The sequence below is a fragment of the Panulirus ornatus genome, chromosome 4, assembly GCF_036320965.1.
Source record: "Panulirus ornatus isolate Po-2019 chromosome 4, ASM3632096v1, whole genome shotgun sequence".
In the NCBI taxonomy this organism is placed as follows: domain Eukaryota; kingdom Metazoa; phylum Arthropoda; class Malacostraca; order Decapoda; family Palinuridae; genus Panulirus; species Panulirus ornatus.
The window spans coordinates 10,682,150-10,705,513 of NC_092227.1; the positions used below are offsets into that span (position 1 = coordinate 10,682,150).

Below are 23,364 nucleotides of genomic sequence, written 5' to 3' on the forward strand. Positions count from 1 at the left end.
CCGCCCTTCATCACCAAGCTGAGGTTCTCTACTTCCGAGATTTCAACATACACCACACTCTGAAAACCTTCCAAACAGATGATGAGAGCTGAAAGGCATCATGTTTACCCCGCTCTTCATTACTTCATCTAACCTGACCTCGCGTAAATGTCTCCTAGCCGCACCTCCTCCTCTAACGGCCTCCTATAAATGTCACTACGGGAAGATGAAGCGATGACTGAACTTACAAAAAACTAAAAAAGAAAAAGAAAAAAAATGCTTATCTTGGGGAAGATCACTGCCTTCGTCGGGTGGTGTTTTAAATCTCTTCTGTGCGCACAATTCTTCTTCCTGCAAAACTCTCTTCTTCCAGTCCGTTGTGTAGACATTCCTGATCTGAGGCCATTTGGACAAGAGACCTTACATAGCGGACTTGCAAACTTCCTCCTGTGACTCACGATCATGTTTCATATCAGCACAAAACCACTGCAGGTGTGTGTCGTCGTTATTCGTGAGGCAAAGCGTTCCTTGGGCCCGGCCACACCCACGACCCTAACTGATTAGAACCACACGTAACCACATCATGTCTAATAATATACTTAAAGTCTGTCGAGTGTTTGCAACGTATTGACCCCACCATAGCATGTGGGATCATGTGGGATCCTGCAAAGAAAAAAATTAACTGGGGGAAGAAAAAAAACTACGTTTGACAAGATTTATAGACGTGAAATAAATACTTTCTTCTTAAAGTAGAAAAAACTTTGGCTCCAGTAGACATGAGATACTTTGGTAAAAGTAGTAAGGAAAAAAGACTACGTTTGACAAGATTTATAGACGTGAAATAAACACTTTCTTCTTAAAGTAGAAAAAAAAAACTTTGGCTTAAGTAGACATGAGATGCTTTGGTAAAAGTAGTAAACCTTTTCATTTGGTCCTTGTGGCTTCATGTATTTGATCAACTGCATGGAGATAGATGTGGATACTCCAAGGCAAGTTAGAATATGTACCATCCCCTTAGTAGAGCTTGGGGTCCATATGTGTCCAAGACACACATATATCTTAACGGTCTGAATATACTTATTCATAGGTTGTATCATGGGGATAAACAACAACAACAACAACAACAACAACAACTAAAGGCTGTGTCTTGGGGATTACAATAAAAAAAAGACTAAAGATTGCGTCATGGGAATAAAAAGAAAAGAAAAAAGATAAATAAAACGACTAAGACTATTCTTCCTACATTGCAATATTGATGACAGGGACTTCACCAGAATGTTGCTCGTGCAAGGATGGCTTGTCACGAACGCTAATCACTAATGATGTAACAGAAGTGACATTTCTCACCGTGAAAGCGGGTGTGCACCGTGAACAGAGTTCTATCACCCAACCAATATCCCTACACTCGATTAAGCAAATAGAATTATCGGGAAAAAAGAGATATTAACTCAGTGAATGAAATGGAGGATAAGTGATATATTATATTTACGAGTTTTAGCCACATCTTTAACAACAGACATCACTTTTATCTTAAAGTGATAAGTGTGTTAAGAAGATGAGGAATGACGACCCACATATGCATTTGTTACGTCACTTCCTGCTGGCAATGAAGTATTTCTTCATTGCGCTGTAATTTGAAGATTCCGTGATGATATATCTAAACTAGATTGGTAACAAATTCTAAACTAGACTCGAGGAATTCCTGTGGAGTTTGTTGGAATGAGAGCGAGACAGTTTGTGTCTGTACAGCAACTGAAGCCGTCTCATAGTCGACCAAATAAAATCTGTAGATATGATGGCAATATATATATATATATATATATATATATATATATATATATATATATATATATATATATATATATGAAGGTTAAAACCACACTTCATGGAGATGTCATAAACAAAAGATAAATCACAGTGTCTATGAAGCGTGGTTTTAACCTTCATATATATATATATATATATATATATATATATATATATATATATATATATATATATATATATATTATATTATCCCTGGGGATAGGGGAGAAAGAATACTTCCCACGTATTCCCTGCGTGTCATAGAAGGCGACTAAAAGGGAAGGGAGCGGGGGGCTGGAAATCCTTCCCTCTCTTTTTTTTTTTTTTTAACTTTCCAAAAGAAGGAACAGAGGAGGGGGCCAGGTGAGGATATTCCCTCTAAGGCCCAGTCCTCTGTTCTTAACGCTACCTCGCTAATGCGGGAAATGGCGAATAGTATGAAAGAAAAAAAAAAATATATATATATATATATATATATATATATATATATATATATATATATATATATATATATATATATATATATATGTGTGTGTGTGTGTGTGTGTGTGTGTGTGTGTGTGTGTGTGACACTCGATCGCAGTTTCCCGTATTAGCAAGGTTAGCGCCAGGAACAGACCAAGAACTACCTCATTCGCTCACATCCGCTATCCTGTCGCCATGTATAATAGACTGACACCAGAGGCAAGGGATAGAGATAAGTGAATGCTCGAATTACGCTGGTATGTTTGATGACGTATCATTTTGAGCTGTTTGGACGAGTGGTGACTGGTAGGATGATAGTGGCATATTCAGAGTATATGATCGAGAACCAAGTGATTCCAAGAGTGGTACAGGGTGTGTGGATCATCATTTGTTTACTTTGAAGAATCTGCGTGAGATATATGTAAAGAAACAAGGATTTGTATATGGACCAGGGGAAAGAATTGGATACGGTTGATAGAAATGCTTTTTGGAAGGTGCTACAAAGTTAGTAACGTATGGTGTAGGAGGAATGCTCCACTTGGAAGCAGTGATATGAGCAAGGTGAGTGTGCGAGCAGATAGAGAGGATGCGTGAGATGTTCCTGGTGAAACTGGGTCAAGGGTGTGTTATGTCACCATGGCTGTTTAATCTGCTTATTAGATTGGATAGTGAGGGAAATAAAAGAGAGTTTTCGTTTACTTACAAATCCTCTTGACAAAGTAAGAAAGATAAGATGTCTAGTTCATATTTAACAGAATTCTTTCACTCGCAACAGAGGCGAATGTTCCTCAGTCTATTTTTACCCATCTAAACTAAGCATAGTTTATATTTTTTACGTGGATACGTGTCTTACATAAAAGACCTATTTTTTGTTGATATTCTAGATGACAATGATTCTCATTGATTACGTCTGTAGGCTTACGAGCCATGAGAAATATAAACGAATACAGCTTAATATAAGTAGATTTATTAATGTTTAAATATAAAAATACATAAGATATATCAAATACTAGGTTCACGTACTAAAGCTAAGACATTTGTGGAGACAAAAATGATGATAGCCTATATCGACATTTGCGGAAAAGAAATGTTGATAGCTTATCCATCTACTAGTGCAGTATCAATAACATGATATTACACTGTCGTCGTTCGCTCACAATCTTAAAAATCCTATACCATTGCCCATGTCCAGGCAGGGGATAACTGTGGACTAGATTTACAGCTATTTTCTGAGAGAGAGAGAGAGAGAAAAAAAAAAAACTTAGGATGTATAAACTGCGGAGATTACAAGGTGGTGTCGCAGTGAACGTTTATAAGTTCAAAACCAAAACAACCGATTCTGCCGCTATAGCGTTACGACCGTTGGCTTAAAAAATCCACAGCTCCCATATCAGGTTGATGATCATCATCATGTGAGGAGCATCCATGGTGTGGATGGGTGATGTGGCACAGCTGACCTATCTCGCTGGTGCTGTCGTGACGCTGAAATGTGGCTAGTGAATGCTAACCCAGCCAGGAATGCTTGGAAGGAGCGTTTCCTTCGTATTACGTCAGTAAGACTGAGGGTTTCATGAGGGGAGGAAGGAGTGGCGGGTGTGCTAGTTTCCCCCTGAACTTCTTCCGAGCAGCTGGGATGGAGGTATGAGCCTGCTGGCGCCTCCATGACGGACACTAACGCCACTTTGTTCTTACGGACACCGAGACCAGAAGTGATATCAGAAAGCGAAGAGGGATTATATCCTGCAGTAGGTGAGGCAGCCGGAGTTCGGGACTTTTCCTGAGGAACTTCACCTACAGAAGCTCGGGTGAAGTCTGTTCCTGAAGGGTGAGGAGCAGCTGAAAGTTCAGGGCCGTGTTTAACGGCGACGCGGACTTCACGCGCAGGAAATGCCTCCGACGCCTTGTCACTTATCTCGGAGGCCGGGGGGATGAAAACAGCTGCGTTCCGACGTGCCGATGTTCTCGAGCCGTCAGGTGAGACTAAGTTCACGGACTCTGAAATTCGGTCAGCTGAAACTGACTGGCGACCATCTATTTCAGCTGGTACAGTTAAGAAGAGAAGCGGGTCCGAATGGGATGTGACGATATTGCTTTTTGTGGTGCTAATTCCGCCTGGGGCAGGTGGTGTGAGGAATTTTGTAATAAATATCAGACGTTCCTCGTTATCTGGAGCCTCGTCTTTTTGGATGATTACTTTTTGAGGTTTTGAATCAACAAGTTGGACTAATCTCGTACCAGGAGAGAGTGAGCTGGAAGGGCTCGCGATGGCACTGTCCTTGGAATGGCCGAAGTCTGGCGAAGCCTTAGGAACGAGGAAGGTGTCTTGCAGGTACTGTCGCAGAGCCATCCTGTTGTCCTGGTGCTTGCGCATTCTGAGCCATTCCCTTGAAAAATACGCTCGATGGATTTCGGTTTCGAAGGGGTAAAGGCTTCAAGACAACTTCCACAGGGCGTTGTGGTGGTATGAGTTTGTGTGTGACCTGGGACATGTGAAGATGAGAGAAGAGCCGAGGGTCGGGACGCTCTGTCGGAAGTGATTTCGGAAACTTCCGCGAAACGTGAAGGTCTTGGCAAGTCCACCAACTTACCAGGTGACGTTTCGGGAACCGTTTCAGCGAGTGTGAGGAGGGACACAGGTTGTGGCAGCTTGCTTTTGGTGACGAGAGATTCCGAAGGAAACAGATCATCTGTGGCTTGAACCCTATCGACAGATGGGTCAGCCGGGGCGTGTTCAACTGGAGTCAAAGGAAGGAAGTATGGCGAGGATGCTACTCCCTTCACGTAATCGGCCGAGAGCAAAGATGTATCTTCCTTGTTACTCACTGCCGAACGCTCTTTGGTGTTGAGGTTTGAGGGAACGGATTTCGAGAACCGATTCGAAGGAATTCTGGATTCTCTCGGCCCAACATTAGCACCTGGAGATTGTCTATCAACCGGCCTGGGAAAAATTGTCTTGGTGTCCCGAGCGTATTGAGATGGTGGGGCAAATAATGGCTGGGAGTTAGGAGGGGAACCACTAGCCACAGCAACATCCCGACGAGGAGTACCAGTCAGGTATCTGTTGGTCAGGCGCACGCACACCCCTGGCGGCTACACCCGGCCCAGACTGCACAAGAGGAGGATGTCACAATGACAGGGTCGCGCAGAACGGTGGCTCTTGTGGACGTCCGAGCCACTCCATCTGCTCTGGGTGCCACCAGGTACCGTAGTAACGGCGGAGGTGCTGCCCGTGTTCTGGCTTGGGCCGTGCCCTGGCTGACGCGCTCCCCTGGGATTGCATTTCCCGTTCTTTCCTCTCCCTCGTTATCCCTCTTATCTTTCCCGGTTTGTTGCTGTTGAGGATCGCGAGAGAGACTCTTCCCCTCGTTCTCCACCGCCTGAGGATCTTCCGGCTCTCCTTCAGGTTCCCCCTGGTAAGTCCTCTCCGTTGCTTCTTCTTCCTCTTCCTCTTCTATTCCCCCTTCTTCCTCCTCTTCCTCCTTTATCCCTGCTGACTTCTTGTCTCCCTCCTCCTCTTCCCCTTCCTTCTCCTCCTCTTCCCCTTCCTCCTCCTCCTCCTCTTCCCCTTCCTCCTCCTCCTCCTCCTCTTCCCCTTCCTCCTCCTCCTCTTCCCCTTCCTCCTCCTCCTCTTCCCCTTCCTCCTCCTCCTCCTCTTCCCCTTCCTCCTCCTCCTCTATCCCCGCTGACTTCTTTTCTCCCTCCTCCTCTTCACCTTCCTCCTCCTCCTCTATCCCTGCTGACTTCTTTTCTTCCTCCTCCTCTTCCTCCTCTATCCCTGCTGATTTCTTGTCTCCCTCCCCCTCTTCATCTTCTTCCTTCCCCATATCCTTCACCTCATCATTTTCCTCCTCTTCCTCTTCCTCCTCCTCCTCTTCTTCTTCTTCATCTTCATCACTATCTTCTTCACTGCTCTCTTCTTCTTCTTCCTCTTCTTCTTCTTCTTCTTCTTCTTCTTCTTCTTCTTCTTCCCCCTCCTCCTCTTCCTCCGCTCCTGTCTCTTCGTCCTCCGTCTGGCTCTCCTCTTCGTTGTCTCCATCCCCGGCGTGGGCTGGGTCAGGCCGCCAGCCGGAGTCGTAGCGTGCAGGCTGCGTCGTCTCCATTTCCTCCACGAGTCTGAAGCCCATGTGGTCGGCCACGTAGGACACCTCCACTACCTCGCCGTTCGGGGACTTCCACCTGCCAACACCACAACGCGTTAAGGAACGTCCTCCAGTGCCCTGACCCTACGGATACACAGGTCCTCAACTGAACACTGACAGGCTGCCCTCCGACGTTCGTATATATCACACACACACACAACACACACACACACACAGACATATATATATTACAGACCTCTATACTGTAACAGCCGTCGTACTCACTACACTTGCTATACTAGGCTGGAAATCATGTTACATCTCATATATGACCTAAACTATTCTGTACGTACATCATCATCTGCCTCAGTATAATAATCTGTACCATTCATTTTCATCTGTCACATTCTGACGTGCTATACATTTTCATCTGTCACATTCTGACATGCTATTCATTTTCATCTGTCACATTCTGACGTGCTACTCATTTTCATCTGTCACATTCTGACGTTACCATTCCCTTTCATCTGTCACATTCTGAGGTGCTATTCATTTTCATGTCACTTTCTGACGTTACCATTCCCTTTCATCTGTCACATTCTGACGTGCTATTCATTTTCATCTGTCACATTCTGACGTACTATTCATTTTCATCTGTCACATTCCGACGTTACCATTCCTTTTCATCTGTCACATTCCGACGCTATCATTTCTTTTTTTCTTTTTTTTTTTTTTACGTAGATAGAACTTCTGATGTTGATCTCACTATATCTTAAGCCAACATCCCGGGTCCACTCCAGCTGCCAGAAAACGACAAGACAAGGAAGAGCGAGTGTGGCAGGGGGTCATGACCTCCTTCAGTTGATGATTGATTCCTCCACTTAATTTCAACTCTCGAGACACCTGGCGCTGCAACACCTCAGGAACCACAACTTACTGGTGTGGGGCAACACCTCAGGAACCACAACTTACTGGTGTGGGGCAACACCTCAGGAACCACAGCTTACTGGTGTGGGGCAACACATCAGGAACCACAACTTACTGGTGTGGGGCAACACCTCAGGAACCACAACTTACTGGTGTGGGGCAACACCTCAGGAACCACAACTTACTGGTGTGGGGCAACACCTCAGGAACCACAACTTACTGGTGTGGGGCAACACCTCAGGAACCACAGCTTACTGGTGTGGGGCAACACATCAGGAACCACAACTTACTGGTGTGGGGCAACACCTCAGGAACCACAACTTACTGGTGTGGGGCAACACCTCAGGAACCACAACTTACTGGTGTGGGGCAACACCTCAGGAACCACAACTTACTGGTGTGGGGCAACACCTCAGGAACCACAACTTACTGGTGTGGGGCAACACCTCAGGAACCACAACTTACTGGTGTGGAACCACAACTTACTCGTAGTGTCCGCTGACTGCTCGTCCTGGCTCGCCCTCCTGCTCGTTCTCCAGCCCATCCTTCTCGTACTCAAAGACGGTGCGGGCTGTAGCCAGGCCCAGCACACAGCTCGCCACAGTCAGCGCTACCACCTGGGGAGAGAACAAGACAACCGCTAAGAATGCTATAGTTTAGCGAACAAAGCTGGATCGTAACAGATAAAATGAGGTACTGGCATATGTGGACCGGATGAAATCAATGTTTGGGACAATTGCGAGCACACACACACACACACACACACACACACACACACACACACACACATAAATGCGAGACAAAACTCATAGAATTCTACAAAAGAGGGAAGGCTGGGTAGACTGTATTTGTCTGGAAAGTGAGAAGAAAACAAAAGAACCTTGACACTGCGAGAAAGGTTGATTAAGGAGCTGAAATATCTAGTAGGAATACGGGCCAGACTCTTATGAAGGATATAAGATTATCTAAGTGGCAGGGAACAAGGAACACATGACAGAGAAACCTTCTCCAAATGGTCCTGTTCTGCGACTGCTACACTTGTTCTAAATGACTTACCTGAAGGTATGGACTCCTATCTGCATACATTTGCCAAATTTGTCGATGATGCAAAGGTCAAGAGGGAAGTGGAACACACGAATAGGGTGGCTCATACTCACAAGAGAACCTAGACTGACACCGAAGAATGAGGATATTCAACTTGAGCAAATGTAAAGTAACGAAGATGGGACAGAATGAAAGACAGCCTTCAAATATGATTATCATCCGGCAGGTGATAAGCTTCAGGATCCTGTGTGTGTGTGTGTGTGTGTGTGTGTGTGTGTGTGTGTGTGTGTGTGTGTGTGAGAAGGACGCGGTCAACATCCTCATCAAAACGTCGCTAGAATCCTACACCAGGAGAATAGTTCAGGAGACGAAATGTATTCTGACAAATATCAGAATAGCTTTCCAGACTATGGATAAGGAAAGTTCCTACGTAAGGACAAAAGTAGAATGTGCTTTTCAAGCTTGGTCGTCTCACCTAAAGATGCATAAATGAGTAAATGCACAGGGTCCAAAGGAGAGCAGCAGAGATGGTGCCAGACGTAAGAGTTACAGAGAAAGGCTATAAGTTTTAAACTTGTCCACCTTGGAAGAGAGAAGAGTGAGGGGGTGACCTAATCATAACATTTAAGTTTTCAAAACAGATCGATAACGCACACAGAAAACAGTTCTTCGAGGGATGACTTGAAAATAAGCAAAAAAAATTGTTCAAAGACATGGAAAGAGGTGGTTTTACAGTATAAATATAACCGATGAATGAGACAGAACGAGTGAGGACATGGTTAATTCAGACATCCCACACTAAATTAATTTGAGGGACAACAATATACGAATCAGGTAAACTGAGTGATCAGAAATGTAGATAAAAAAAAAAGGAGTGAGGAAAGTCATGGTAACAGTGAGTTACTGCGACGACCAGAAAATATTTACGAATATAAATAGCAAGACACAACGTATTTCCCAGCAGACGCGACCTTCATGACGGCACCAATGCCTGTAACCGCTGAGACATAGCAGAACACACACACACACACACACACACACACACACACACACATATATATATATATATATATATATATATATATATATATATATATATATATATATATATATATATATTTTTTTTTTTTTTTCAAACTATTCGCCATTTCCCGCATCAGCAAGGTAGCGTTAAGAACAGAGGACTGGGCCTCTGAGGGAATATCCTCACCTGGCCCCCTTCTCTGTTCCTTCTTTTGGAAAAAATTAAAAAAAACAAACAAGAGGGGAGGATTTCCAGCCCCCCGCTCCCTCCCCTTTTAGTCGCCTTCTACGACACGCAGGGAATACGTGGGAAGCATTCTTTCTCCCCTATCCCCATATGTTGATATACATATCAACATATAAATATATACACATGTACATGTGTACTTGCTTGCCTTCATCCATTCCCGGCCCACATGAAAAAGCAGTGCTACACCCTGCTTCAGCGAGGTATATATATATATATATATATATATATATATATATATATATATATATATATATATATATATACATATATGACTTACGACAGCTGGATTCGAAAATCTACCATTGTGTTTTATGAAAGTGCGCGCTCATTTCACTATATTCGTATATATATATATATATATATATATATATATATATATATATATATATATATATATATATATATATATACGTGAATCAATGATATGAGTAAACTCGCTGCTGAGATAAGCTCAGGAGCCACAAGGTCGCGACAGTCGTCCTAGCCATCGTCAACATGAACACTGGCCTGGACGACAGTGGACGGCTTGAGGTTCCCTGAGGTTATCCTCCTCCATGCGAGTTGACTCATGTACACTGCTGACGCAGAAGGAACCCAAACCAGGAATGATAAAGATACAGATTAAGAGAGAAAAATCGTAAGTGAATAAGAATACAAGTGAGGGGAAACGGTAACTGGAGCGAGGAATGGTGACTGAAGAAGGAAAATGGAGAGGACAAAATATAAAAGCGTCATCAATAATAACTTACGAATGAGAGATGAAAGTATAACAAAAGAATGATATACACACATGATGGAATACGGGTTAACTGGTACGGTAGACAACTACAGCGTGAGTGATGATAAAATACGGTCATATATATCAACTCAAGCGCGCGGGTCAGTGCAAAACACTGGTTACCCCGTCTCACAACGTAGGGCTCCGGCCGGCTCCACCTCCCTCTAGCTACGACGCTATGTTAAATGCCTCTCCAGCTCGCTTGCAGAGAACTTCGTCGTCGCTGGGACACGTGTGGTAAACTCGCGGTCATGCCTACAGTAGGAGGGGTTGAAAAGGTGAGGATGTCGTGCGTCAGGTGAGGGCGTCGTGTGTCGGGTGAGGGCGTCGCAGGTCAGTTTGCGGGTGCCGTGCGTCAGATGAGGGTGTCGTGCGTCAGTTGCGGGTGCCGTGCGTCAGTTGAGGGGTGCCGTGCGTCAGGAGAGAGTGTTGTGGCGTGCGTCGGTTGAAAGCGCCATAATGCGTCAGGTGAGGTCGTCTTGCGTCAGGTCTGGTGGGAACGGGACGACGCGACTGCCAGGGTCACGAGGAAGTAACCCACTCAGGCCACACGCGTCACTCTGCGTTACACGAATGATGTCATGTGACATCTACCATTAATCCATTTCCTACCGATGTGATCACATGATCTAATATAATCATCAAGAGATGATGTCATGAGCGGGTTACCAGCGGTGTGAGGAAATAACTGCGTTGGGCAGCAAACTGCTCCGCAAAACATCATGATTCCCGTTTTCTTCACCTCTCGGTCAATGGGTGTCTTAGTAACGCAGTGGGGAGCTGCTTGGTAACGCTAAGGGGGGTTACTCTACATAAGGGTAACTGAGGTATATGGGTTACCCTGGTGATGAGGTTAAGTACTAACTCTCATACATGATGCTGGATCTGCTATTTATTGGTCTCTTCATGTGACTTAAGAATTAAAACAATGTCTTTAAACATGAACTTCAAACATATACAGCAGTTTTTTGAGGTGAGGACTGGGCTCCATATCTTTCCAAACCTCAAACACGAACTTTGTGAACTTTTCATTAGAACCTTCCCATTTTTTCTCGGGAGTGGAGCTTAGTTTTCTTCTTTTTTTTTTTTTTACATTAATTTTTCGTTTTCTTTATCGCTGCCGAAATTAAAGAGCAGATTCAAATTGTCTCGAAAACATTCAAATCCTGTGAGAGTATTCTACGTGACGAGATACCGTTAAAAAACACTGCTGTAATCCCAAAATACAGGATTACCCTGCCACTGCTGACACAGTACTATCCTGCCACTGCTAACACAGGACTACCCTACCACTGCTGACACAGGACTACCCTGCCACTGGCTGACACAGGACTACCCTACCACTGCTGACACAGGACTACCCTACCACTGCTGACACAGGACTACACTACCACTGCTGACACAGGATTACCCTACCACTACTGGATTACCCTGCCACTGCTGACTTACTCTACCACTACTGACACAACACTACCCTGCCACTGCTGGCACAACACTACCCTGCCACTACTGACACCGCGCAGGGAGGGGACGAGGGTTCGTATCCAGCGCGGTTGGGTCACTACGACCTGTCACCTCCTCCTCGCGTCACAAGTCGGCGTCACATCGCCACACCATTTCCACCTGTATACGTGTCCGTCACACCGCACACAACGTATGTCCACGTAAAACACACACAGGAGGAGGATCATCTCCTCCGGCGCCGAACTCACCCACTGCATATCCACACTGGGTGCGGGTCGCCTTCACACTGCCTCAACACCCCCGGGATAATCCCACCCCCTTTATATACACTCCCTGACCACGCCCACGGAGTCCCTCTCGCGCCCGACCGTGGCAACACTTACTTCCCGTCCGCCGTTTTTGTCGCGCGCGCGCGCGCTTGGGAGGAGGAGGAGGGGAAGGGGAGGGAGGAGTGTGGTGGACACCCGCTCTTTTTCTCCCGGCACACTTCTCTTGTGGCCTGAAGAAGTTGGGATGGTATTTCATCCCAATGATATTTACTGGTCCCGAACCAGTGATCAGGGTAAACTAGGATTGCCGTTGTCGCCACCACCAGGCAGCGGCGGCGACGTTGTGGCTAGGCGACCGAACGAAGAGGGGAAAGTCTTCCTCCCTCAGCACCATTCGACCCGTGCGCGAGTGTTCAGGATGGCTGTGGTCAGTGCCCCAGAGACAGAGACCGGAGGGACGGTATCTGCTGCTCTCGAAGTAAAGATATTCACACGACGTCGCTGTTTGAAAGACCTTGCAAAAGGGGCCCGGAATATTTTACTCTCCTTTTTTTCATAGATATTTTAGTATTCCAACGGTGCAAAATATTTAGTTTCCTTGTTTTTTTTTTTCCTTCCAGGATTTCTATATTCTTGATCTTCGTTAGCATTCATGGTGGGGGGTGGCGGCGAGGAATATCGTCAAAGTGAATGAGTTTTTCGAACGTGTTTGCAGCACTGACTGAACCCACCGAGTGTCGCAAGACACCGAAACGAGGTCTCGTTCTTCCCTCGTGTGATATTCGCTTCCAGAAGCACCATGAACGCACTTCGTTTCTCTCTCTCTCTCTCATGAGAGAGAGAGAGAGAGAGAGAGAGAGAGAGAGAGAGAGAGAGAGAGAGAGAGAGAGAGAGAGAGAGAGGAAAGGGGCCAAATGCTTCAGTGCCTCTGTCTTCACGGTTCACAGCGAGACGCGACCAATACTTTATCGAAGCTTCGGAACATACTCTTGAATCTGTCCTTCACATCATGTTTTTTTTTACAACCCACCCCTCTTCCCCCATCCTTCATACCTCATTTCTACTCGAGCCAAACTTCCCCTCCACCTCGCCTCGTGCCCTGGTGTTTTACATACGTACTGACCACTATAGTCTGTAAAAAGGGAGAGGGTGGGTCACCAGTGTGGGGGGAAAAAACTCGGTCGACCTCGGGTTGTGGCGCGTACCCACCACTGGTGGAGTACTGGTACACCTGGTGGGAATATACTGCACTACCGGCTGACTTTGGTGACGTGTTCATGAGCAGCAGGTGACCCTGGTGACGTGTTCATGGTCAGCAGGTGACCCTGGCGACGTGTTCATGGTCAGCAGGTGACCCTGCCGACGTGTTCATGGTCAGCAGGTGACCCTGGTGGCGTGTTCTTGGTCAGCAGGTGACCCTGGTGACGTGTTCATGGGCAGCAGGTGACCCTGGTGACGTGTTTATGGTAGCAAGCGACCTTGGCGACGTGTTTATGGCAGCAGGTGACCCTGGCAACATGTTCATGGCAGCGGGTGACGCTGCCGACGTGTTCATGGCAGCAGGTGACCCTGGCGACGTGTTTATGGACAGCAAGTGACCCTGCCGACGTGTTTATGGACAGCAGGTGACCCTGGCGACGTGTTTATGACAGCAGGGAGGGTAACATGATCCCGGAAGTTCCACAATTACAGTGGTAGGAAAAGAAATATCCCCAAGCATGACATTGTTGTGTTGGTAACAAGGTGTGTGTGTGTGTGTGTGTGTGTGTGTGTGTGTGTTGCGTCCAGGGTCACGGTACACACCTGCGGTAACGAAAAAAAAAAAAGTATAGCAATTTGCAAATATCGAGATTCATAAAAAAAAAAAGATAATCAGGGATGAGAGAAAATCCGTTTCCTTTTAAAAACAACGTTTATTTGGGATGGCCGGAGTGGTGGGTAGGTGAACATATCAGCGAACTTAACCTAACTCGTAACTAAGGGACGTCAGACCACAGTGGCCCTAGTCCTTGCCTGCCTACCTCAAAGCTGAACCCTAACCCACCTCAACGTAATCCCCAAGTGACGCAAAGCGGGAGTCAGAAACAACGTCGAAAGTAAACTGGTCATTTGACCTCTGTCGGCAAAATAATAACCGCTACTTTTCTTTTTAACTGAATCGCTCGTCATATACTGAGCAAGAGACACATCGCTTGTGTATCAGATGTCAACACCTCGACAACGGACTTACAGCGGCAGCAGCAAGGCAGGAAACATCGCGCCAAACCCTGGGTCAGTTTGAATTTAAATGGGGAGCCCCGGCCACTAAATGACTTACGGGGCTCATCACTTCTGGAAACTTAAAAAAAAAGAAAAAAGAATAAAAGAATTAATCAGGACACATCTATTGCTGTAAATAGGAATACTACAGAAGCAAGACCCTGGCTGACGGCATAGCACGCTGGGTACGGCGTCGTAGTTCATATCCAGTAACGGTTACGATTCGAAATATTTTGCCGCCACTCTCCTTAACAACCCTGCTCCCTGTTGGCAACAAGTATGGCAACATCACGGCAACAGGAAATAGCAATGACAACAACAGGAATAGCAACATCATAACAGGCATGGCAACAGGAAATCGCTATATGACAGAAACAGGAATAGCAACATCATACAGGCATGGCAACATACAACAGGTATGGCAACATACAACAGGCTTGGCAACATACAACAGGTATAGCAACATACAACAGGTATGGCAACATAAAACAGGTATGGCAACATACAACAGGCATGGCAACATACAACAGGTATGGCAACATACAACAGGTATGGCAACATACAACAGGTATGGCGACATACAACAGGTATGGCAACATACAATAGGTATGGCAACATACAACATGCATGGCAACATACAACAGGTATGGTAACATACAACAGATATGGCAACATACAACAGGTATGGCAACATAAAACAGGCATGGCAATATAGAACAGGTATGGAAAGATATAACAGGCATGGCAACATACGACAGGCATGGCAACATGCAACAGGCATGGCACCATACAACAGGCATGGCACCATACAACAGGTATGGCAACATCATCACTACATCTGGCAGGACAACACGACCATGGCAACCCGGCCTATATAACTCCCAGGAGAGGTAATTGCAGTCCAGACAGCCCCACACCACAGCGGCCCTCTAGTGGAAGGACAACAAAATAATACATTGCCTGACAGAAGGTCAGAAATCTACAATATATTGTTATTGTTTGGGAGGTTTTGTAAGTTTTGGAGACACCGCAACATTTCTGACCTTTGGAGAGGCTTCATGGAGCAATGTGCTGTACCTTCACGAAGAGAAGGTGTTGTTGCTAATATATTATGAGGGACGAAAGCTGCAAGAATTAGTGATTAAGTTTTTATCAAGTGGGTGTGGTGTGCGAGTAGGAAGTGAGGAGAGAAAGTGGTGCTAGGTGAAGGTTGGTCTGCGGCAGAGGTGTGTGTGTGTGTGTGTGTGTGTGTGTGTGTGTGATGTCACCAGACGCACTAATGAATACTTAACAAAGGTCATTCATATATTTTTCTTTTTCCTCATTTGATCAAAGGTCAGACCTTCATGTTGCTAGGATGAGCAGTCAGCCTGGGGATGATGCTGGTGAACTCACAGTGTGGAGGTTTACGTGGGTGGGTTAGTCCTGGTGAGGTGAGGCAGTTCTACCAGTCACCAAGCCCACCACATCCCTGTACCAGTCACCAAGCCCACCACATCCCTGTGCCAGTCACCAAGCCCACCACATCCCTGTGCCAGTCACCCAGCCCACCACATCCCTGTACCAGCCCACCACATCCCTGTGCCAGTCACCCAGCCCACCACATCCCTGTACCAGTCACCAAGCCCACCACATCCCTGTACCAGTCACCCAGCCCACCACATCCCTGTGCCAGTCACCAAGCCCACCACATCCCTGTGCCAGTCACCAAGCCCACCACATCCCTGTACCAGTCACCAAGCCCACCACATCCCTGTGCCAGTCACCAAGCCCACCACATCCCTGTACCAGTCACCAAGCCCACCACATCCCTGTACCAGTCACCAAGCCCACCACATCCCTGTACCAGTCACCCAGCCCACCACATCCCTGTACCAGTCACCAAGCCCACCACATCCCTGTACCAGTCACCCAGCCCACCACATCCTGTACCAGTCACCAGCCCACCACATCCCTGTACCAGTCACCAAGCCAACCATATCCCTGTACCAGTCACCCAGCCCACCACATCCCTGTACCAGTCACCAGCCCACCACATCCTGTACCAGTCACCCAGCCCACACATCCCTGTACCAGTCACCAAGCCACCACATCCCTGTACCATCACCAAGCCCACCACATCCCTGTACCATCACCAAGCCCACCACATCCCTGTGCCAGTCACCAGCCCACCACATCCCTGTGCCAGTCACCAAGCCCACCACATCCTGTACCAGTCACCAAGCCACCACATCCCTGTGCCAGTCACCAAGCCACCACATCCCTGTACCAGTCACCAGCCCACCACATCCCTGTGCCAGTCACCCAGCCCACCACATCCCTGTGCCAGTCACCAAGCCACCACATCCCTGTACCAGTCACCAAGCCACCACATCCCTGTACCATCACCAAGCCCACCACATCCCTGTGCCAGTCACCCAGCCCACCACATCCCTGTGCCAGTCACCCAGCCCACCACATCCCTGTACCATCACCAAGCCCACCACATCCCTGTGCCAGTCACCCAGCCCACACATCCCTGTACCAGTCACCAAGCCACCACATCCCTGTGCCAGTCACCAAGCCACCACATCCCTGTGCCAGTCACCAAGCCCACCACATCCTGTACCAGTCACCAAGCCCACCACATCCCTGTGCCAGTCACCAGCCCACCACATCCTGTACCAGTCACCCAGCCCACCACATCCCTGTACCAGTCACCAAGCCCACCACATCCCTGTACCATCACCAAGCCCACCACATCCCTGTGCCAGTCACCAGCCCACCACATCCTGTACCAGTCACCAAGCCCACCACATCCTGTACCAGTCACCCAGCCCACCACATCCCTGTACCAGTCACCAAGCCACCACATCCCTGTGCCAGTCACCAAGCCACCACATCCCTGTACCATCACCAAGCCCACCACATCCTGTACCAGTCACCAAGCCACCACATCCCTGTACCATCACCAAGCCCACCACATCCTGTACCAGTCACCAAGCCACCACATCCCTGTACCAGTCACCAAGCCACCACATCCCTGTGCCAGTCACCCAGCCCACCACATCCTGTACCAGTCACCAAGCCCACCACATCCTGTACCAGTCACCAAGCCACCACATCCCTGTACCAGTCACCAAGCCACCACATCCCTGTACAGTCACCAAGCCCACCACATCCCTGTGCCAGTCACCCAGCCCACCACATCCCTGTACCATCACCAAGCCCACCACATCCTGTACCAGTCACCCAGCCCACACATCCCTGTACCAGTCACCCAGCCCACCACATCCCTGTACCATCACCAAGCCCACCACATCCCTGTGCCAGTCACCAAGCCCACCACATCCCTGTACCATCACCAAGCCCACCACATCCCTGTACCATCACCAAGCCCACCACATCCTGTACCAGTCACCAGCCCACCACATCCCTGTACCATCACCAAGCCCACCACATCCCTGTACCATCACCAAGCCCACCACATCCCTGTACCATCACCAAGCCCACCACATCCCTGTACCATCACCAAGCCCACCACATCCCTGTGCCAGTCACCAAGCCACCACATCCCTGTACCATCACCAAGCCCACCACATCCCTGTACCATCACCAAGCCCACCACATCCCTGTACCATCACCAAGCCCACCACATCCCTGTACCATCACCAAGCCCACCACATCCCTGTACCAGTCACCAGCCCACCACATCCCTGTACCATCACCAAGCCCACCACATCCCTGTACCATCACCAAGCCCACCACATCCCTGTGCCAGTCACCCAGCCCACCACATCCTGTACCAGTCACCAAGCCCACCACATCCCTGTGCCAGTCACCAAGCCACCACATCCCTGTGCCAGTCACCAAGCCCACCACATCCTGTACCAGTCACCAAGCCACCACATCCCTGTACCAGTCACCAGCCCACCACATCCTGTACCAGTCACCAGCCCACCACATCCCTGTGCCAGTCACCCAGCCCACCACATCCCTGTGCCAGTCACCAAGCCACCACATCCCTGTACCAGTCACCAAGCCACCACATCCCTGTGCCAGTCACCAAGCCACCACATCCCTGTACCAGTCACCAGCCCACCACATCCCTGTACCATCACCAAGCCCACCACATCCTGTACCAGTCACCAGCCCACCACATCCTGTACCAGTCACCAAGCCACCACATCCCTGTGCCAGTCACCCAGCCCACCACATCCCTGTACCATCACCAAGCCCACCACATCCCTGTACCAGTCACCAAGCCACCACATCCCTGTGCCAGTCACCAAGCCACCACATCCCTGTACCATCACCAAGCCCACCACATCCCTGTGCCAGTCACCAAGCCACCACATCCCTGTACCAGTCACCAAGCCACCACATCCCTGTGCCAGTCACCAGCCCACCACATCCCTGTGCCAGTCACCAGCCCACCACATCCTGTACCAGTCACCAGCCCACCACATCCCTGTGCCAGTCACCAGCCCACCACATCCTGTACCAGTCACCAGCCCACCACATCCTGTACCAGTCACCAGCCCACCACATCCCTGTGCCAGTCACCAGCCCACCACATCCCTGTGCCAGTCACCAAGCCACCACATCCCTGTGCCAGTCACCAGCCCACCACATCCCTGTGCCAGTCACCAAGCCACCACATCCCTGTACCATCACCAAGCCCACCACATCCCTGTGCCAGTCACCAAGCCACCACATCCCTGTGCCAGTCACCAAGCCACCACATCCCTGTACCATCACCAAGCCCACCACATCCCTGTACCAGTCACCCAGCCCACCACATCCTGTACCAGTCACCAGCCCACCACATCCTGTACCAGTCACCAGCCCACCACATCCTGTACCAGTCACCCAGCCCACCACATCCTGTACCAGTCACCAGCCCACCACATCCCTGTACCATCACCAAGCCCACCACATCCCTGTACAGTCACCAAGCCCACCACATCCCTGTGCCAGTCACCAAGCCACCACATCCCTGTACCAGTCACCAGCCCACCACATCCCTGTGCCAGTCACCAAGCCACCACATCCCTGTGCCAGTCACCAAGCCACCACATCCCTGTGCCAGTCACCAAGCCACCACATCCCTGTGCCAGTCACCAAGCCACCACATCCCTGTGCCAGTCACCAAGCCACCACATCCCTGTGCCAGTCACCAAGCCACCACATCCCTGTGCCAGTCACCAAGCCACCACATCCCTGTACCAGTCACCAGCCCACCACATCCCGTACCAGTCACCAAGCCCACCACATCCTGTACCAGTCACCAAGCCACCACATCCCTGTGCCAGTCACCCAGCCCACCACATCCTGTACCAGTCACCCAGCCCACCACATCCCTGTGCCAGTCACCAAGCCACCACATCCCTGTACCAGTCACCCAGCCCACCACATCCTGTACCAGTCACCAGCCCACCACATCCTGTACCAGTCACCAAGCCACCACATCCCTGTACCAGTCACCAGCCCACCACATCCCTGTGCCAGTCACCCAGCCCACCACATCCCTGTACCATCACCAAGCCCACCACATCCCTGTGCCAGTCACCAAGCCACCACATCCCTGTGCCAGTCACCAGCCCACCACATCCTGTACCAGTCACCAAGCCACCACATCCCTGTACCAGTCACCAAGCCACCACATCCCTGTACCATCACCAAGCCCACCACATCCTGTACCAGTCACCAGCCCACCACATCCTGTACCAGTCACCCAGCCCACACATCCCTGTACCATCACCAAGCCCACCACATCCCTGTGCCAGTCACCCAGCCCACCACATCCTGTACCAGTCACCAGCCCACCACATCCCTGTACCAGTCACCCAGCCCACCACATCCTGTACCAGTCACCAGCCCACCACATCCCTGTGCCAGTCACCCAGCCCACCACATCCCTGTGCCAGTCACCCAGCCCACCACATCCCTGTACCATCACCAAGCCCACCACATCCCTGTGCCAGTCACCCAGCCCACCACATCCCTGTACCATCACCAAGCCCACCACATCCTGTACCAGTCACCCAGCCCACCACATCCCTGTGCCAGTCACCCAGCCCACCACATCCTGTACCAGTCACCCAGCCCACCACATCCTGTACCAGTCACCCAGCCCACCACATCCTGTACCAGTCACCAGCCCACCACATCCCTGTGCCAGTCACCCAGCCCACCACATCCTGTACCAGTCACCAAGCCACCACATCCCTGTGCCAGTCACCCAGCCCACCACATCCTGTACCAGTCACCAGCCCACCACATCCTGTACCAGTCACCCAGCCCACCACATCCCTGTGCCAGTCACCCAGCCCACCACATCCCTGTGCCAGTCACCAAGCCACCACATCCCTGTGCCAGTCACCAAGCCACCACATCCCTGTACCAGTCACCAGCCCACCACATCCTGTACCAGTCACCAAGCCACCACATCCCTGTGCCAGTCACCAAGCCACCACATCCCTGTGCCAGTCACCCAGCCCACCACATCCCTGTGCCAGTCACCCAGCCCACCACATCCCTGTACCAGTCACCAGCCCACCACATCCCTGTGCCAGTCACCAAGCCACCACATCCCTGTACAGTCACCAAGCCCACCACATCCCTGTGCCAGTCACCAAGCCCACCACATCCCTGTGCCAGTCACCAGCCCACCACATCCTGTACCAGTCACCAGCCCACCACATCCTGTACCAGTCACCAGCCCACCACATCCTGTACCAGTCACCAAGCCACCACATCCCTGTACCAGTCACCAGCCCACCACATCCTGTACCAGTCACCAGCCCACCACATCCTGTACCAGTCACCAAGCCACCACATCCCTGTACCATCACCAAGCCCACCACATCCTGTACCAGTCACCCAGCCCACCACATCCCTGTGCCAGTCACCAAGCCACCACATCCCTGTACCAGTCACCAAGCCACCACATCCCTGTACCAGTCACCAAGCCACCACATCCCTGTACCATCACCAAGCCCACCACATCCCTGTGCCAGTCACCAAGCCCACCACATCCCTGTGCCAGTCACCAAGCCACCACATCCCTGTACCATCACCAAGCCCACCACATCCTGTACCAGTCACCAAGCCACCACATCCCTGTGCCAGTCACCAAGCCCACCACATCCTGTACCAGTCACCAAGCCACCACATCCCTGTACCAGTCACCAAGCCACCACATCCCTGTGCCAGTCACCAAGCCACCACATCCCTGTGCCAGTCACCAAGCCACCACATCCCTGTGCCAGTCACCAAGCCACCACATCCCTGTACCATCACCAAGCCCACCACATCCTGTACCAGTCACCAAGCCACCACATCCCTGTGCCAGTCACCAAGCCACCACATCCCTGTGCCAGTCACCAGCCCACCACATCCTGTACCAGTCACCAGCCCACCACATCCCTGTACCATCACCAAGCCCACCACATCCTGTACCAGTCACCCAGCCCACCACATCCCTGTACCATCACCAAGCCCACCACATCCCTGTACAGTCACCAAGCCCACCACATCCCTGTACCATCACCAAGCCCACCACATCCCTGTACCATCACCAAGCCCACCACATCCTGTACCAGTCACCAAGCCCACCACATCCCTGTACCAGTCACCAAGCCACCACATCCCTGTACCATCACCAAGCCCACCACATCCTGTACCAGTCACCAAGCCACCACATCCCTGTACCATCACCAAGCCCACCACATCCTGTACCAGTCACCCAGCCCACCACATCCTGTACCAGTCACCAAGCCACCACATCCCTGTACCAGTCACCAAGCCACCACATCCCTGTGCCAGTCACCAAGCCACCACATCCCTGTGCCAGTCACCAAGCCACCACATCCCTGTGCCATCACCAAGCCCACCACATCCCTGTACCATCACCAAGCCCACCACATCCCTGTACCATCACCAAGCCCACCACATCCCTGTACAGTCACCAAGCCCACCACATCCCTGTACCATCACCAAGCCCACCACATCCTGTACCAGTCACCAAGCCCACCACATCCTGTACCAGTCACCAAGCCACCACATCCCTGTACCAGTCACCAAGCCACCACATCCCTGTACCATCACCAAGCCCACCACATCCTGTACCAGTCACCAAGCCACCACATCCCTGTACCATCACCAAGCCCACCACATCCCTGTACCATCACCAAGCCCACCACATCCCTGTACCATCACCAAGCCCACCACATCCTGTACCAGTCACCAAGCCACCACATCCCTGTACCAGTCACCAGCCCACCACATCCCTGTACCAGTCACCCAGCCCACCACATCCCTGTACAGTCACCAAGCCCACCACATCCTGTACCAGTCACCAAGCCACCACATCCCTGTACAGTCACCAAGCCCACCACATCCCTGTACAGTCACCAAGCCCACCACATCCTGTACCAGTCACCAGCCCACCACATCCCTGTGCCAGTCACCAAGCCACCACATCCCTGTACCAGTCACCAAGCCACCACATCCCTGTACCAGTCACCAAGCCCACCACATCCTGTACCAGTCACCAAGCCACCACATCCCTGTACCATCACCAAGCCCACCACATCCTGTACCAGTCACCAGCCCACCACATCCTGTACCAGTCACCAAGCCACCACATCCCTGTGCCAGTCACCAAGCCCACCACATCCTGTACCAGTCACCAAGCCCACCACATCCTGTACCAGTCACCAGCCCACCACATCCTGTACCAGTCACCAGCCCACCACATCCTGTACCAGTCACCAAGCCACCACATCCCTGTACCAGTCACCAAGCCACCACATCCCTGTACAGTCACCAAGCCCACCACATCCCTGTGCCAGTCACCAGCCCACCACATCCCTGTGCCAGTCACCAAGCCCACCACATCCTGTACCAGTCACCAAGCCACCACATCCCTGTACCAGTCACCAAGCCACCACATCCCTGTACCATCACCAAGCCCACCACATCCCTGTACCAGTCACCAGCCCACCACATCCTGTACCAGTCACCAAGCCAACCATA

General features: G+C 50.2%; 1 protein-coding gene across 2 annotated transcripts; it reads right to left on the reverse strand.

Annotated features, from left to right (window-relative positions):
- Positions 1 to 3,493: 3,493 nt before the first annotated feature.
- On the reverse strand, positions 3,494 to 12,128 carry LOC139765832 (uncharacterized). Of its 2 annotated transcripts, XM_071693653.1 has the most exons (3): positions 12,064 to 12,128; positions 7,743 to 7,873; positions 3,494 to 6,426 (listed from the first exon to the last, which is right to left on the reverse strand). In XM_071693653.1, the coding sequence occupies exons 1-3, from the start codon at positions 12,070 to 12,072 to the stop codon at positions 5,316 to 5,318; spliced, it is 1,251 nt and encodes a 416-aa protein (XP_071549754.1). In that variant the 5' UTR covers positions 12,073 to 12,128; the 3' UTR covers positions 3,494 to 5,315. The 2 variants fall into 2 exon arrangements, with proteins under 2 accessions (XP_071549754.1, XP_071549763.1); XM_071693662.1 differs by lacking the exon at positions 12,064 to 12,128 and having other exon boundaries at positions 3,494 to 6,473.
- Between the last annotated feature and the right edge of the window lie 11,236 nt (positions 12,129 to 23,364).